Source organism: Poecilia formosa, unplaced genomic scaffold (genome assembly GCF_000485575.1).
Source record: "Poecilia formosa unplaced genomic scaffold, Poecilia_formosa-5.1.2 Scaffold11, whole genome shotgun sequence".
Classification (NCBI taxonomy): domain Eukaryota; kingdom Metazoa; phylum Chordata; class Actinopteri; order Cyprinodontiformes; family Poeciliidae; genus Poecilia; species Poecilia formosa.
The window spans coordinates 929,622-948,302 of NW_006799950.1; the positions used below are offsets into that span (position 1 = coordinate 929,622).

The following is an 18,681-nucleotide window of genomic DNA, read 5'->3' on the forward strand; positions in this document are numbered from 1 at the left end:
TTGTCTAAAAAAAAAAAAGAAAAAAAAAGAATAAAGCCTTATGAAGCCCTGATACCAAAATATTTTACAAACCTGTAAAACATGTAAATCAATACAAACCTACCTGGTACACTAACAACCCCATATACTGTACTCATAGTTGGGCTCAAAATTATTCATCCATCTGGCAGATTTAGGTTTAAAGTATACAAACTGGGGTTGTTTGCCCATGGCCTCAAACAGGCAGGTATTTATATGTCTGGGTGTAATTAATCGATATAATGTGAGTTGAATTATGGATGAACTTTTCTATACAATTTTTTATTTAATTGAAAATATGACTATACTAAATATGGCATTTTCTTATATGAATACAGAAAACAATTTTTAAAGGTATTTAAATTTAAGTAAAAGAGAATAAATTTACTAGGAATTGAAATTGCCTCAATTTCAGCCAACAAACACAATTGCTGTACCAAAATTGCATATGAAAAATACGAATAAACCTGTTGTTATGACATCTTACTAGTAGTACCTATGTAAGGCAGGTCCAGATGAGATAAAAAAAAAGACTACATTTCATTACACTACTCTAAAAATGAAACCAAACACAAATAATGTCAGTAACGGACTTCCATAGATTATGTCTGGGATCGGTAACCGCATTCAGGAAGTTGTCTGTGGGGATTGTTGTCTTCCTGACAACAGCTGGGGGGTTTCGTCTTTTTAGTGTTTTACCAACGAAGTCTGCTGGTTCTATATTTATCTAGCAGCTCTTTAAATCTGTTAAAACTGCAGTTTTTCTTCTGAACAAAGGAATAATGGAGGACAACTCAGGTGATTATGAACTTCAGCTACTTTTACGAACTTGTCCAACAAGTTAACATTGTTCTGTTAGCTTGTCAGCTAACATTGCTAACTCCGAGCACATTCCTACTAAAATTGTTCTGCTTGTCAACGATTATCTTGAAATTAGTTATTATTATTATTTGAATGACACAAAGCTCGTACCTAGTGGGAAAAAGTTCGGGATACACGATTGTATTAAGCGTGAAAGAAGGAAAGTAGAATGTGGAAAAATATATGTGTTTGCATTAATCCAGATTAAGGACAAATAAATATTTTTTCGTTTTATCTTCATCTTATCTTGGTCCATATCTAGTAGTCCATCCATTCAAGTTTTCTCACAATCCTTACCATTAGGTTTTTCTCCTAAAACCTTATTTTTCCACTGATAAAAGTATTTTTCTTAAATCACTGTCTTGCTCCGCGTCATGATGTAGGCAAAAGTCAAATGGCTTGATAGATTACAATATAAGTTATGATAAAAACACATTAAGGAATTCAAAACTCAAAATTTGAGCCCAAAATGTAAACAAATGACAACAACAAAAAAAGTCATCATAAAGTCTTTATTTCTATTTTGTGCAGAACAAACATCACTGCATTGCAAATATCTGTTGAATGTGTTTCATGTTGTGGGAAAACTAACACATCAAATCATATTCGTATATTAAAAAGGTCCTCTACCCAAATACAAATCAAATCTCTGGTAAAACCTGAAAATGACTAAACAGAAACTACCCATCCAATCTGACTGAGGTTGAGCTGATTGGCAGAGAAGAACTGGTAAAAAATGTCCGTCCGTAGATGTGCAAAGCTGGTAGAGTCATTCATTCTCTGCAGTAAAATTAATGAAGGCTGGATACAAATACACACCACACTTTTCAGTTTTCTGTTGAGTGAAAGAAATAGTATAGATTATTTTTGTGACTAACCATAATTAGTAAAACAGTTTTATTTTTTGAAATTCAATTAGTTTCTTTCCTTGCTAATTTCTACATGTTTTTATTAGCAAAACTCTGTTTTTCTTTGTTTTAAGTCTTCGCCATTGGCGGTAGGGGACGGATCACCAGCAACCCGCTGCTGGACCAGCTGCCCAGCTACCAGTCGCTGCTGTACCGCAGAAAATCATCAAGCGTCAAAAGCAGAGGGAGCTTGAAAGGGAGGCTGAGCGTCTCTGGCAGGTTGAACACGGTCAACAGACTGGAGGAGAGGCAGAAGAGTCAGATGGAACAGCGGGCCATCTCAGAATTACCCTTCCCCATGGCTGAAAAACGCAGACACAAGTAGGAAACTCCTGAGCATCCGTCGAATGTCTTCTAACGTAATCAGAAACTCTAACTCATGTTGCTTCATGTTTTTGTGGTTGCGTGCAGAAAGTAGGCGTGTACCACCGCTGTGGGATTCTCACTGAGTGAATGTGTGGGTGCTTGAAATCCTTGAAAATTTCAGTTAGGTGATTTAGAAAGATTGGAAAGTGCTTGATTTTTGTGTAAAGTCCTTAAAAATGCTTCATATACAAACTGTACAGTTTTTTTTTTTTTACATAAAGTGCAATCTAACATCTGATTAAAAGCCTAAATTTGGGAAGCTGTATTTACATTTGAAGCCGGATATTTTAAAAATGATAAAAAGAGACACACTTTTTTTCTTTCTCACTGCCTGAAGTTAAATCAGACCAAACTTCTCTTGTTTTAGGTCAGCTGGAACTACCAAAATTATTAATTTATATTTGCTAAATGCAAATAAAACTTAGCAACAACACTTTTTTAGAGATTTTATTTGTAATTTTCTTGGACCAATCAAATGCATAGGGTGTGTGCCAGAGACATTTCAGAGCATAAAATTTTGTTATATTTCAGTTTATCTTGCCTGCAGTAGAATACTATCACAATATGTTATTAATAACAATAACAGATGACATAAATAGGAAATTGAAACTCTCTTCTTTAGTTCATTTGTATTATTTTTGAAAATATTATTTAGAGTGGTCTGAACTTTACTGTGGGGAAATCCCTGCTGTGTATGATCCCCTGAAGGAGAACAACTCCAGAATTAACACAAACATTTAAAGAAAATTTGGAGAAATTATTGAATTACTTTCTAAGGAAGAAAACCTTCTCTCTGTCAGCTGGAAAAGCGGTAAGCAGCAACAGGTGAGGGAGGGGCAGAAGACTCTAGTCACTTGGATACATTCTCAGCTTCTGATTTGCATAAACCCAGATAATAGAAACTATGTGGTTTCAAAACCAACCAACCAACCAACCAACCAACCAACCAACCAACCAACCAACCAACCTCTGAATACCTTGACAGCAGTAACCAGCCGGCGCCTGATGGTAACATTCTGTTTGTCTGCGTCACCTGCCAGAGATCAGCGCATGGAGGAGAGGAAAGATCTAAGCAGCTGCAGACAGTGGAGGGAAGGCGCTAGCAGGTACATGAAGAGGCTGATGGATGACGCTCACGCATTCCTGAGCTCCATGAAGCTCTGGAGGTCGGACATCCACCAGATAGAGGGTGAGACAAGCAAACGCTCATCTTTTCGTTCCAGACGCCGTCGCTGTGTTTTTTGGCCGTGCTCTTTTTACCCGTCCTCTTTCATTTGTCTGTAGGGATGTTTGGAACGGGGATCCTTTCCTACTTCTCCTTTCTGCGCTTCCTGGTTGCGCTCAACCTGATCATTTTTCTGGTCATGTTCTGCTTTGTCATGTTGCCCATGATCCTTGACCCCACCCCAAGAAATGTCATCAACAATCAGCATCAAGGTGCGGGGACTCACTGGTTTGTTTCCGTCATAAAGCTTAAACTGGAGGTGGAATGCCGAAGCGCCTGAATCTAACCGCGTTTTCCTACAGGAAATGTTTGCAGAACCCACCCAAGAACCACTCGCAGGATACTCAAGAACTATCACGAACATATTGTGGATCTGCTTTCTGGTGACGTAAGTTTCTGTACGATGCAGCTAATGTTTTACTTATACACGGTTAATCAGATAAAGTAGGGGATATGATTTAAGGGTTTCACAGGTTGGAACACACAGGGAAAATGACTGTGCTAAACATTGTAAGCTGTAAAGACTATTTTGATTTAAATGTGTCTCTGTTTTAAGCATTTTATTCACCCAGGATGTAGAAACTCCCAACTTTTAAAACTGTTTTATTACTGGTGGCCAACTTTTCCCGTCTTTGAACGATTGCGCTCGATGTTTGGATTGAATCACTAGTTACTGCGTGTATAAACCCATGTTCAGGACTTGATCATTGTGCTTTATCTCCAGGGCATTCTGGAACGGACTTACCTTTTATACGGCTTCTACACAAAGGATGAAATCCATTTTCCAAAGGTCATATACAAACTGCCGCTGGCCTATCTCCTCGCAACTCTAGGATACCTCCTCCTGAGTCTCCTCTGGATTGTGAAAAGGTATTAAAGAAGTCCAACTTCTCACAAATTCAGTTGAGCGCAGATACAAACATTTGGGTTGAAGACTCCAACGTACTTCAGGCGAAGTTCAGAATCTGTTCTCACTGGCGTAGACGCGTGATGGGAAATTGCGTCATTTTGCTTGCGGGGAGGCATCCGCCTGCCGAACTCGACGCCGATATGAATTGTGTTGGAGCCTTAAGTTTTATGTTTTCTTTAAGGTCCGCTGCAGGATTCAAGCGCCACCTGATCAAGGATGAGGATCGCTTTCAAAGCTTTTGCAACAAGATCTTTGCGGGCTGGGACTTCTGCATCACCAGCGAGAGCGCAGCAAAGCAGAAGAGGAACAGCCTGCTCTACGAGCTCAAGGTCTGTTTAAGCCTTTCAGTCAGTTTTAAATGGAGTTTGAATCATTTAAAGTTTGTTGTCTGTATATATATATATATAGATACATATAGAGAGAAATCAAACAGATTTTTAATAAAGTCTTAGCATATTCCTGTCCCAATATATCATCACTCCTTTTGGGAGAACTGCTGAAGTTCTGCCAAAACTTCAGCAGTTTCCTGGTATGGAAACCAACCATTTTCTATAAGAGGAAGCTGATTGGTTTCCTGGTTCAGAGCTGCCATCGTATAGATTTTTACATGTCTTCTTCATTGTGACTGAGGTCTCCTCCCTTACACAGGCTAAAGGTTAGCTTGATTTATTTATTCCAGAGCTAATTTTGTTGTGAGTTTAGGATTATTCTGTTTAGTTGCCTCCTCATGTTTCCAGGTTTTAACCAAATATTACTTGAAGTGTATGTACATATTTGCCCTATTTTGACTCTGGAGTAAAAAAAATAAAATAAAATCCACAGTAAATTCAAGCTGTGCCACAAACTCTTGTTTTAGAAAATTAAAAAAAATGTCTAGAATTCATAATTTAAAGCCTAAACCCATGACATTTTTGATTGTATGTAGACTCCTGCCTTGCAAATGTGTAATATATTGTATTTCTGTGGATATTCACAAAAGCTATTGCCTTGACTCTTCACTGAACTCATTTGTTATTGACTGGTGAGTGCGAAAGGCATCTGAGTTAATGGGTGCCATTAACTTCATGAATGTTGGATCTTTACAGATTTATCAAGCAGTTTTTTTCCCTTGTAAAAACAAATTTTTCCTGTTTTCATTTGGTTAAAAACACCATTGGAAAAACCGCTTTAAAAAGCACAAGCAAACAGTGCGGTTCCTCCTGATGATTGGCCTTAAATTATCTCTGTTGTTCTTGTTTTGGGTCGCGTCTCGGCGGTTCTCATATTTGCTGCGGTGACAGCGGATCATGCAAAAACTGGAACAATTTCCCAAACTGCTTCCAAATGATCTCCTCTGAGTTTCGGGCTTGACTTTTTAAGTGCTCCAGTCCGTCATGAAAGCTCTTTGCAACATTTTAAACTAGCGATGCGGTTTTGTAAGCGCTTCAGGTTTTGCTCAAGTTCAAGCTTAACCTCTCGCACCGCTTCACTGACTGGTTTGAATCTGTGTCCAGACTGATTTGGAGGACGAGCGGATCAAACAGAAAATGGCGGATCGCACCACGAAGGACAAATGTCGGATTTATCTCCTCCGTGTCATCCTCAACATGTTTGTCATGGGAGTGCTGGCCGCTTGCTTCTACAGCATCTACGTTGCCACCACCTTCTCCCAGAACGTAGAAAACAGAAAGAATAAGGTAACATCGTTATTATTACCGACGTGATTTTTGTTTCAAGCATGGCGTCTATCTTTTAATGTTAGTTTTCTTAATACGATTCTTCCCACTGTGTTTTTCTCTTTCCCGTTCCTCTGGAGCCATTTATTATTTTGATGCTTCTGACCATCTGAAGTCGCATTGACGGAATATTTTTCGTATTTGACCGGTTATGTTTTTTTTTTAAACGACGGGAACATTTGAAGCCCCTCCGTCATTTGACAGGTTATAATTAACACCCTTGACTGGTACACATGCGCACACATTACAGACTTTATGCAAGGAGTTCATCGCAGAGGCAACTAAAATCAATTAATAAAAAAACTTTTTCTGAATACCTTCTCATAGACACTGAACTAAAGGCGTCTTGCTGACCAGGAGCTGCTGACCGGCGTGTTGAAGAGTTACGGACCGGACGCTTTGGAGCGTCTGCTTAGGAAGTGCATTTCAAACCTTCGGTTGAAATGGAGCCTTTAATTCAAGTCTCCATTACAGACCAGAGAAAACTAAAGAGAATGCCGCGTTGTGCTAATCCACTTATAGTCTAAACAGAGGAGCCGGCGGTTTATCTTGAGGAAATAAATAAAGGTGGAGAAGTTAATTAGACTGCAACATGCGCAGTGCGCTGCACAAGCACTGCGGATGTGGCTCTGCTGTTATGAAGCGTTAAACTTAATTTCATCCTGCGGTTTTGACAAATGGAGCTGGAAGACGTTACCCTTCTGCACCCAGAAGGAGAGTGGCGCTCACTAGCGCAGCAGACGTAACATCTGTCTGTTTCGGGGGAGCGAAACCACGCAAAAAGATCCTCGTAAAAGCGCACGCCCGGACCGCACAGGGTCAAAAGCTCGCAGTTCGGTTTGGATCAGACAGATCCAACTGACCGATGAACTAGCGCAGATTTCTCTGTAGATGAGGCTGTGCTTTCAGACCACAGCGGGTGAAGTCTTTGCAATTTAAGTGGAGTCGCTTAATTTAATGTATTATAAGTTATCGGGGCCACAGTCAGTGGTTTTTGTCACTACGGAGAAAAAGTTAGACGTGTTCATCTGCTCTATGTGTGACGGGATCTGGAGTCGTGGTTCAACGAGCTGAATATTAACTAAACCGCATAAAAATGCGGCTAAACAGCCTATTTTAATATGATTATAATTTGATGGGTAAAAATAGCACATGACCCATTTTTATTTATTTATTTATTTTATCCATCAAGATGGCGGAAAACAGAACAGACTAGCCTAGCGTGACCTCTGGTTCTGACACACAAAGTGAAGTAAATATTAAGCAAATTTGTTTTACACCTCAGAAGAGTGTTGCCGTAATGAACGCCGTCTCTTTATTTACAAAGCAAAGTCACGGTTTCAAAGTTTTAGATTTTTTTTTTCTTTTCTAAAATACCAACGTCCACGAATTTCCATCTATAAACATTTTGAAAAAAATCCATCCTGTGCAGGACAGTCGTCGACGCAAATCACTTGGAATGCAACTGTTTCCTTCCTGCAGGTGAATTTCATTGTGGATCTCATCTATGAGTATCTGCCCTCCATAGTCATCACCATGGCCAACTTCGTCACTCCACTCCTCTTCTCTGTCATCATCAACTATGAGGATTACTCACCCGCCTTCGAAATCCGCTTCACTCTCATGAGGTGCAGTGGACCTCCACGCGTTAACTCCTCCCCTCCCCTCCATGCTCATCCTGCTAAGTTAGTTTGAGAGAAACGGCTACCGTTGTCTGAACTTCACCTTCTCTCCACAGGTGTGTCTTCATGCGGTTGACCAGTATTACCGTGCTGCTCTACTCTCTGTGGTCTCAGATCGATGAATGTAGAGAGGATCCCTGCAGCAACCCAAAACTTTGCCAAGTAAGTTGTTTTTCCCTCTGATTTCACAATTAGTTCAACGGCAAAATAGCTCCACATTTTTGGTCACGTCTCAACCACAAACCTTCATGGATTTTATTGTGATTTAGTGTGACACGCCAACACAAAGTCAAAGTCTGGGCCGATCTCTTCCTGTATCATGTTCTTCCAGACCTTCCAGTTCAAACCTCTGCTAAAGTTCACTGTGCACAGCAGAATGTGTGTTTGGTTAGATTTGTTTTGTTGTTCTCTCTTTAACCACCTCCGTGGCTTTGATTATTATTATTTTTTTTCTTTATCATTATCTGCAGTGCTGGGAGACCCGTGTGGGCCAGGAGATGTACAAGCTCACCATATTTGACTTCATCATTATACTCGCAGTCACCATCTTTGTGGAGTTTCCCCGAAAGTAAGTTCACGCGAGAGACGGCGGTTGTTTTGTCACGAGGCGACACGGCCCCCGGCACAGGAACACGTTTCTTGTAAAACGAGTTTATGAACGGCTCAGAGAGCGCGACAACCACGAAGCGTCTTAGATCAACTTTCTGTGATTCGTAGAAGGTCGTGGACGACTTGTCGAGGAAGAGTTGCAGGGTCAGAGGATGAGGAGACCACCAGCTCACCGTGTTGCTCTTGGAAAATGTACTGGGGGTTAAAACTGACCTGCATCGAGCAGTAAAACCATGACTTGAGATTTCAATACGCTGAGTGCCCCCTACTGGTCAGATATTTATTATGCAAATTAATCAGGAAAACACACATAAATCTGGCTTCCTGCATTCCAAGGTGATTGAAATGCCAGGATTGTGTGGCTTGAAATGAATTGAGGATTTTGTTGTTATCGAGTCACAGCTGCTTTGATTCTGTCGTGGTGCTGCAGCTGGTGGCGCTCTGAGTTTTTAATTATTCTACTACAGTCTGTTCAGCCACAGAATGCTCATTCAAACAGTTTTTGTCGTCTCTTCAAATGGACTTTAAACATAGAAACGATATGATGGAAAGTTTTTTTTTTTTTTTCCTAACACCATGACCTTCCAATAAGTGGCCAACCTCGGACTTGTTTGAGAAATAAGAGCAACGGTCCAACACACCCAGACTAACCAGCTGTGTAGCCGACGTAGGAGGTTACGTTTCAGAAAGCGTTTTTATTTTTGGAACTGATAGAAATTGAACATTTTATTTCTGGTTGAGCACAGTTTCGTTTTTATTTGTTTTTCGGGTTTTTTCAGTTTCCTCCAGCTTCTCTGAGTTTTACAACAGCCACTTTTCTCTTCCTGCTCAGGATGCTTGTAAAGTTCTGTGACTGTCCCTTGACTAAGATGTGGGGCCTGCAGGAGTTCAGTATTCCTCAAAATGTGCTGGAAATTCTCTACGGTCAGACCATCTGCTGGATCGGCACTTTCTACTGCCCCATGCTTCCGGCCATCTGCACCATCAAATACTTCTGTGTCTTCTACATCAAAAAGGTTGCTGCTTTTTCTTTTTTTTTTTCGTTTGTTTGTTTGATTGATTTTATAAACTTAAAAGTGTGAAAACTCCAAAATGGTTTGAATAGTTTTTAAAATCTTTTAATCTTTACATATACATGTACATACAGCATATTTATATGTGTATCTTGTCTTAATCTCTCGTAGTTGTCGTTGATCAAAAACTGCCGTCCGGCCACCCGGCCGTTTCGAGCGTCCAGCTCCAATTTCTTCTTCCTGGGTGTGTTGCTGATCGGCCTGATTCTCGCCTGCTTCCCCATTTCTATTAGCGTTGCTCAGTAAGTATCGTACAAAGTCATATGTCTGCTTCAGTCTCTTAGCTACATGAACAGGTTTGACTGAAACGTACAGCAGCCCTCCAATCTCAGATTTCCTAGACTTGCCTACGATGGAAGAACAGTTGCATCTTAAAGAGTCAGGCTATCAATGAAATGTTCCCTTATTTCAGTAATTCAACTCAAAAAGTCAAAACCTCCGATGAGTTTAAATCAGATGAGATTAAAACAGGACGGTAAATACGGTAATCTTATGCTATGGCCGTATTATGGCCTTCTCGATCATGGGGAAACCTGCAGAATGGACAGTTGACCTCTACAAGGAGATTCAGCCTCTAAGGGTCACAGCAAAACTGCAGCCGTTGGCACAAGGGTCTGCAACCTGCAGCTCTGGAGCCACGACTCTGTGAAACTTAACCAACTAATGTTAATAAATGTAGATTAACAAATGCATGCTTTAGTTGTTTTTTTCTGTTTGTTTGTTTTTTGTCATGGAATAATTGCGTTGAACTTCTATAACAGACACTAAAAGTAGCGGTTATTTTCCTTAGATTTAGATCGTAGATTTGTTTTTACTTGCAGAAATAAACCCTTTAAATGTAACGAGGTTGTCATACTAGACTTTTCCTTATTTTATTTAATTGAAATATTTACGCGTCTTGTAATACTCCTTTTACTGGGGATTTTTATTTTATTCGTATCAAGTGCACAATCGACACAGGTACACTGTATGTGCATATGCACTTTTTAATTCTTCTCATTACAGTTTACCGACCACGATTCCGGTTCTGTTTGGATTTTACGTTTCCACTCTTCTCCCTCTGTGTGCAGACTAAAGCCCTCGCAGGCGTGCGGTCCGTTTTCTAAATACAACACGTCCTGGGAGGCGCTTCCAGCCGCGGTAGAAGCCCTGCCGCAAAGCGCCAGAAACGTCATCTACTTTCTCGCGTCAGAGACCTTTGCCATCTCTTTCTTTGTCGTTACGTGGTGAGTTGTCGCTGTGGTGTTTTACACTTTGATAGACATGCTTCTTGTCTTTCTGGCTGAACTTAAAAATGTTTTTATTTTTATTTTTCTCTTTACAGTTTGGCCATGTTTTATGTGATCGCACTCGCCGGAGCTCACAAGAAAGTCATCAATCAACTACGGGAGAAGCTGGTTATGGTGTGCAGACTGGATAGAACGCAAAGTGAAGGTTTGCCGGTGTAAAAGCCCGTGCACTGAAATCTTCCCGGGTTTTTTTGTTTTCCAGGAGGGCCAGGACAAACGCTTCCTGATCCAGAAGCTGTGTCAGGCCCAGAGTGTCCCGGTGGCCAAATCCGCGCCTCAGCTCCACAGTCCCAGCAGGCAGAGCCCCAGCTACCACACCAGCTTCTCCAGCAATTTCAACGAGGCGGTGGTCCTGGCACATTCTCCACCAAACTCCTCCACACATGTGTGAGAAGATGTTCCACAAGTAGACAGACATACGGGAGTTGAACCAACAACAACAACAACAAAAATACAATCCGTACATTGTTTTTACTTTTCTTACGTTAATTTCTTTTGTTTTTGTTGTTGTTTGTTTTCCTGTATTAACACTAACATTTGCGCGTTTCTGTGAGTATGCTATCGTACTCTCAGTTTTTTTCTGTGTTTTACTTATGACATTTTTATATGTAGTCAAGAAAGTGGCTTTAGGTCTGCTGTTGTGGTGTTACTTGTATCTTTTCCTTCTAAGAAGGACTTTGTTTCACTTTAATATGCTTCACTTCTTTATAAACAGCGTCTACATTTCATGCACTTTAAGAGTTTTTTGTTTTAGCGATCTTTATACCAAAGCGACCTGTATTTTAGCGATGTGTACATTTCTTTATTTGGTTTTATATGCAACATTATAGAAACAGCTGTGCAGTAAACTAATAAATTTGCCTTGTCCTGAACGACAGCAATGTTTTTTGAACATTTCTTTGTAACTTTAAAATGACTCCTGGATTATTGTAGAATTGGAGCAGGGTGGCTTCTTACTGGTCAGTCAAAAACCTATAGTAGTTGGTGCGTAAACAGAGGAAAAACAAGGTTTGTAATATAATAGAAAAGAAAATATGCATACAGATTTTGACTCTACATTGCCTTCCAAATGTATTCTGACCACTTAAACCTCTCAACACTGTCCTGTTAAAACCACATCGTATCTTTTATTTTGACTTCTGTGATGCACCAATATTGCTACATATTGTCATTTAGAATAAGGTCTGAACTTTAACTAGGTCATTCTGCTTTGATCTGACCCATAATGTGTTTCTGGATGGGGTGAATCTCCACCTTCACCTCAGTCTCAGTCAGTTCTCTTTTGACCCAATACGTTTTTTTTTCATGTACTTATCTGTCTTTAGCTCCATTTATGTTCTTAAAAAAATTAATAGAGTTAAGTCTCCCTATTACGTATTTTCATGAATACGCTTTTTTTTTAATTGTCTGAGTTATTATATATCCTCCGACCCGCGAGAGGGCGCTGCTGAGGACGTTTCAGAGCACTGACTGACAGCGGCAGCTCAGCTGGTACGGAACCGGAGGCAGCGTGCTGGGTGGCTCTGATCGGTCTGTCAAAGATGTTGAGAATTACGATCCGAGCAGATGTAGGATCTTTTTGGTTCTTGTTCTGCGTCATCTACACGCAGGTCCTGGCCGGCTCCTCAGATGACATCGTGGTGGCTTGTGGTGGATTTGTAAAATCCGACGTTGAAATCAACTACTCCCTGATCGAGGTGAGATGAGCTAGCCGCTAGCTGGTTTATCGTAGCAAACCAAAGGTTAGGCGGAGCTATCTGCATGAATGGCAGAATAAAACACGTAAACAATACTCTGTTCTGGTAATAATAATAATAATAATAATAATAATAATAATAATAAATTGCCTGTATATATAATTATACAATGAACGTAGTTCGATGGTAGTTTAGCTACATTATCTGTTTATCTGTTGTGTGTGCTTAGGTTTTGTTTTAAAGGTATCATTTGAAATTAGTACTATAATCTTGTGCATGTTCTCCACGTGGCAGTCACTCCTAATCCTAATATCCTAATATCTGTCAGAGTTGATGAGGAAGACCTTAAGTGCTCCTCCTAATCCTGCCTCATTCAAGCCTCCAGAGGATTTAGGCACAGGGTTATTTAAACCTGTGAAATCAACCTTGGGCTTAAAAGCACCCAACTGAATGCAATTAAAACCCTAAAATAAAGTCGAGCACATATCAAATGCTTTTTCCGTGTCCTGTTTGGTTCCCAGATTAAACTGTACACTAAACAAGGCTCCTTAAAGTATCAGACTGACTGCGCTCCGATCAATGGGTACTTCATGATCCCCCTCTATGACAAGGTAACGAAGCTGCTGATGGAACATTTCCGAAACAGACATTATGAAGCTCACACTTGTCTCTCTGAAATGTAGGGAGACTTTGTTTTGAAGATCGAGCCTCCTCTCGGCTGGAGCTTTGGTGAGAAGTCTTTTTAACTCTTAACCACAGGTTGTCTGCAGGCTGTGTGTGTGTGTGTGTGTGTGTGTGTGTGTGTGTGTGGTTATTGTTCTTGTTTACTGCCAACAGAGCCAACCAGCGTGGACCTGCATGTGGATGGAGTCAGTGACATCTGCACCAAAGAAGAAGACATCAATTTTGTTTTTACAGGCTTCTCGGTCTCAGGAACGGTAAGGCTTTCTGTGGTTTTCAAAACACGTCAAAGGAAATTACACTTCATGATAACTGAAAGAAACAATTAAGAATGCCACTGTGTGAATAATTTTTACCAACCAGTTGACTATGTGGTGCTTAGAGTTGCACAATCTGTGAACCACAGTTGCAATTTTCTGCTCCCCTTCATGTAAAGACAGATAAAGTCAATTAAGCAAAAATATAGAGTAACTAGCTGCTACGTTTTGTTGTAGTGTAAGATCTTATTGCAGACTTTTTCTTTTTTTTTTTGTAGTTCCACAGTGGTTTTGCTTCCTTTCAGTAATCTTCATTTAGAAAATGATAATAAAAAGCTTTTCATGCCATGACTGTTTCTGTTCCCGGGGACCAGAAATATTTCCAAATGGCCCAATTTCTCTTTCTAGTAAGCAGACGGAAACTTTTGTCGCTTTCTTTCAGCCAGCTGGGCACCAGCGCGCAGCAACAGGAGCGGGAGGGAAAGCACTGCTCTACTCTGTGCTCCGTACATGTTCACAAAGAGTTTATGCGTTTATGCGTGCAACTTTGTTTTTTTTTTTTTGTTTTTTTTTGAGTTTGTGAGATAACAACTCACAAACTCAATAGCTTGTGAGTTGATCAATGGCTAAACATGCTATTGTTTACAATGGCATGTCCATTTATGCATAAACGCATATGCCCCTTTTTCATAAACTTTGACTTTTTACATAGCTAAAGCGCTTTGAACAGCATGTTTTGGTGAACAAAACACGTGTGGAACAGAAACGGAAACATTTTGAGAAGTTTTGAAAAATCTATCTGGACTTCTATGCAGTTCTGCAAGTTTCTCAGTTTTTTTTATGACCAAGGCAGCTTAAAAACAAAATGTGACAATATCCTTCTATCTTGGCTACCTTGGCTTTTTTAATTCTCAGCAGAAAAAGCCAAGAATCCATTCACAGTTTCAAAAAAAAAAAAAATCTGAATAAGATCACTGACTTTAAAGAGCACCATTTAACATAATTACACACATCCAAATATATGTATTTTCCATCACAGGTTTAAGCTTGGAAAAAAAACCATGTGATTTCAGCAACCTAAAGTTTATCATCTGTCGAATGAAATTAATCTGAAGTCATGATGAACGCCTTCATCAAAAGTCGTAGTCGGAGAGCAAAATGTGTGTAAATAGTCTGAACTCTGATTCAAGCCGCTACATTTAATGAACAGTAATAAATCTATGTATCCAGGCTGTTTTCTTAGTCTAAATGAAGCCGTTTCTCCACAGACGCGATCAGCTGGTGCAGTTTCCGTCCTGCTGCTGGTTTTTGTTTTGAATATTTTCTTTCCCCTGTGTAATCCGACCGCCTAGGTTCTGAGTAAGAGCCACCTCCTGGGCCCCGCTGGAGTCGAAGTCAAACTGAGCCAGGCGGGATCAGAAGAGAAAGTCAGGAGTGTTTTCACACAACCTGGAGGAAAGTAAGTGCACCGTGGCTCTCTTTGTTTAATAAGGATTTTTGCACAAAATGCCTCAGCAGAAATCACACTGGTGAAATTAACTGCTGGCAAAAACTTCATCTGTTTTTTTTTGCTTTTTTTTTCCCCCCTCGTTAACACAGGTACACCTTCTTCAAAGTGCTGCCTGGAAGTTATGATATCACAGCCTTCCATCCCTCCTGGTCTCTGGAGAAGGTTGGTGTATTTCATGCAGGGTTTTACGCTACCACAGTAAAACGCGTGGCATTCTGTTTGTAGGTCCTGCCATTTAATCACGCAGAAGGTTACAGCTGTGATTAACGGCCACTTCTTTTATGTGTTCAAAAAAAAAAATAGTAACGGATTTACGAGTTTCGAGGGCATTTTCGCGTCGACGTTACGAGCGACCACGACGACAATTTTCTTCTGACTTTATCTTTCTGGGAGGAGTTGGAATTGTGAACTTTCTGCACTTTTCCTGAATTATGTTTTAAATCACTGTTCACCGCCAGGACAGACCCGGGCGCTAAAAGGAAAGCACCTGAAAATCGAGCACTTTCCGAGCGGGACAGCACATTTCAAACTGCACTGTATGCAATTTGGTGTCGAGACTTTGCTCATAACCTTGTTCAGGCTTGTTGGCTTTTAAACGGGAATCCGTGTTTCGGTTTTCCACCCCAGATTCGTCACAGTAAATCAAATATCAGGGCGAATGTAGAAAGAAAAGTTTTCACTGTTGTCTTTACGCTATACATGAGGCGAGACATCAAAGTCTATGCCGAGGTAGCTGTTGTTTTTTTTTTTTTATTTCTAGTATTTTCTTGCCACTTCTAATAATATGTTAGCTTACCTCATGCGACATGACCCACTCAAAATCTTACAGAAATAAAATTCAAGGATAATTTCAGACTAAAAATAGAATGGTTTTACTTGCTTGTTTCTTTTTTTCTTCTTTTGATCGTAATTTGATCTGTTCATGAAAGAATCTGGCAATATTTAAATGCTGCCCAAAAAAAAAAAAAGGGTAATTGGATCAGAAGCCAATTCAGCGTTGGGTTGACATTCAAATATTAACTCAACTGGGTAAATATTTTCTTCTTCAAATGTCCAGATGTCTAAAAAAAAATGCTTTAAATATCTTGATGTCTTGAGATTTAAAAATTGTGTTTAACTCTGCATCTCTTGAGGATAGAAAACAAAACAAAACAAAAAAAACCTTCAGTATTCACTTACTTGCTGATCTGGGACTAATCACACAGTCTCTAAACAAGGGGAACTGTTTCGCCCCTGCATGCAGCCTAACGCAGCAACCTTTGCTGTCTCCATGCAGAGTAAGACCGCTGTGCACGTCTCCAATGCCAACGCTCTGGCCGCCGAGCATCTGGTGGTTGGAGGCTACGACGTCTCTGGGGAGGTCCGCAGTGATGGAGAGCCCATGAAGGAGGTCACCTTCCTGCTGTACTCGGCCACGGTCAGGAAAGAGGTAAACCAACATCCGTTCGCACGTTTCCAACGAACGAGAGGAGTGAAGCCGGATCGGAAAGTTTTTGTCTTTCAAGCTAATCTAGAAGGGATCAGGTTTGTTTTTGTGTTTGTTTTTTGCTTCAACTTAAATCTATTCCTAGCATTTTATTTGGAGCCTGGAAAAGGATTACATTTGTTTGAGGTGGTTTCCTAGTCTTCATAGGCAGGTATAGAAAAATGAGAACATTGAAAAATCCATTTTCTCTGATTGTGCATCTCGTCTAACTGTCTAAAAACTGCATTCATTCATCCAGACTTTCCAGTCTGTCGATGCATCCATGTCTGTCCTTCCGGCCATCTAGAAGTCGTTGATTTAACAATCCCACCTTCCATTATACATCCATCTGTCCATCCTTCTGTTGATCTTTCCCTCTCCTGTCTGTGGTTTTCAAGGTCCCACATTCAAAGCCTAAGCTGTTTAAATCTGTCAAAAATCTACAGTGCACCTTTGTGTTTATGGTTAACTCTAACCTTTGAAATGATGGCGGCCGTAATGTGGTCCTTGATGGGTTGAAAATGCTAATGTTCTTGAACTTCCAGGACATCAGTGGCTGCAACATGTCCCCAGTGGACGGAGCGGATAATGAGGACAGCTCCCTCGTCTACCTGTGCAGCACTCAGTCAAAGAACGACGGCACCTTCACGTTTTCTTCGCTGGCCAGCGGCGAGTACACCGTGGTATGTCCTTCTGCTTTTCTGTTTGCTAAGACCAGGCGCAGATCCACGTTAATGTGAGCTATAAAACTATAGCTAACAGTCATTAATTTACTACCTGGGCCAGTTAAATGGAACAGTGTATAAAACGGTGTAAAGAAATCAGTACTACTTATGTATTTTGCTTAAAGTGGTGCATTCGGATGGTGTTTGGCGAAACCCAGTTATAAAGTTCTAACCTGTGCATGCCCTTGAATTAAAAAAATTATGCTAGGCCTATTTTGCTGAACAAGCTAAGTTAGCAACAACTTCTGCACTTTTTTTTTTTTGTTCTTTCCTACTAAAGACCCTTTTCGTTTTGTCATTGAATGCTTTTGCTATGAATCAAAAATGGAAGAAAATATGGCCCAATAAGAAAGGAGAGATCCAGCTCAGTGAGAGAAAGTCCAGGCGGAGCATTGAGAGGAGATGAGAATTGAGAATAAGTACGTAGGCCAGGCTAGGAAAACCTTCTAATTAAGTTTTTTAATTAAGTTTTGAGGAAGAAATTTTGCTAGAATGAATCAAATGAATCCGCTCAAGACACCTTTTATTTACTGACTGACTTTTTCTGCAGATCTTGGACAATTTTTGTCCCAATTCCAAATTTTTATCCCCTTTTAGTCTGGACAGTTTGTATTTTCAAGTTTGAAATCAAGGCTGCTTCCCATGTTTAATCTCTCGCATTAAAGTGAGTGATTAAATCTTTCTGCAGAAATACAAATTCTTTGCAGTGTAATTTCTTCCTGTATGTTTAAGAGATAGGCCACGGATTTCCAGATGGTTGCAGTTTTCAGTTTAGACCACTAGATGCCACCACATCCTACATTCTCTATTATTTTTATAATAATGACTTCCCCTGTCTTGCATAACCACCCAACCATGTCATGCTGATGTAGCAGCTCGATTCTACGGCAAGAACCATAAATAAAAAAAAAATATTGATATTACCAAAGAACAAAAAAACAAACAAAAAAAAACCCACTGTTGATATTGTGAAAATTATTTTAAATGCACCTTCAGGGGTTTGTTTTGATCAGATTGTTGTTTCAAAGCAGAAAAATGACTCCTTTCATTTGTGCCCCTCCTTCCTCTGCAGGTGCCTTTCTACAGAGGAGAAAGGATCACTTTCGATGTCGCTCCCTCCAGGATGAATTTCAAGGTGGAACACAACAGCTTGAAACTCGAGGTAAAAAGTTCAAATTCAGATTCTCCTTCTTGGTTTTGTTTCGCTTTGTAATTTACTAAGCGTTAAGCAGAGAAAGGAATAATTCCTGCAGCTTAATTTATGCACTCGGTATTAAGTGCAAAAAAAAAACAAAAACAAAAACATGTTTTCAACCTAAAATGACCTGAAATCCCTCTCTCCTTTTGTGTTTGGTAATGTTCAGATCTTACTCATCACTGACATTTATGAACGCCGTCGTTCTGTTTTTGTCGCACTGTTTTCAGCCCATCTTCCGTGTGATGGGCTTTTCTGTGACGGGCCGCGTGCTGAACAGCGCCGACGGAGAGGGCGTGGCAGACGCCACCGTCTCGCTCAACAATCAGATTAAGGGTAAGCTTTAGCATCACTGTGTTGTGTTATAAAAAAATACACAATATTACATATCCTGTAGATGAGTTTGGCAGGTTTTATATATATATTTTTTTTATTTTTTACAAACATTCAATGTGAAATATATTTCACTCTGCAAATTGAACGAGTCTTCTTTCG

The 18,681-nt window shown here is 40.1% G+C and overlaps 1 protein-coding gene across 1 annotated transcript in view; it reads left to right on the top strand.

Annotated features, from left to right (window-relative positions):
• The first annotated feature begins 653 nt into the window (after positions 1-653).
• The window catches only part of LOC103131681 (nodal modulator 1-like), a 32,186-nt gene continuing 14,158 nt past the window's right edge, over positions 654-18,681 (top strand). The window contains 27 exon segments of the mRNA XM_007543382.2: positions 654-816; positions 1,862-2,108; positions 3,194-3,342; positions 3,438-3,590; positions 3,681-3,766; positions 4,103-4,248; positions 4,470-4,617; positions 5,782-5,964; positions 7,486-7,631; positions 7,742-7,847; positions 8,156-8,253; positions 9,127-9,310; positions 9,479-9,609; positions 10,438-10,593; positions 10,692-10,770; positions 10,859-11,041; positions 12,134-12,190; positions 12,192-12,353; positions 12,875-12,964; positions 13,037-13,082; positions 13,191-13,291; positions 14,644-14,750; positions 14,891-14,963; positions 16,078-16,230; positions 16,812-16,949; positions 18,064-18,153; positions 18,417-18,522. Of these exon segments, the coding sequence (XP_007543444.1) occupies positions 801-816; positions 1,862-2,108; positions 3,194-3,342; positions 3,438-3,590; positions 3,681-3,766; positions 4,103-4,248; positions 4,470-4,617; positions 5,782-5,964; positions 7,486-7,631; positions 7,742-7,847; positions 8,156-8,253; positions 9,127-9,310; positions 9,479-9,609; positions 10,438-10,593; positions 10,692-10,770; positions 10,859-11,041; positions 12,134-12,190; positions 12,192-12,353; positions 12,875-12,964; positions 13,037-13,082; positions 13,191-13,291; positions 14,644-14,750; positions 14,891-14,963; positions 16,078-16,230; positions 16,812-16,949; positions 18,064-18,153; positions 18,417-18,522 (3,334 nt within the window). The 5' untranslated portion in view covers positions 654-800.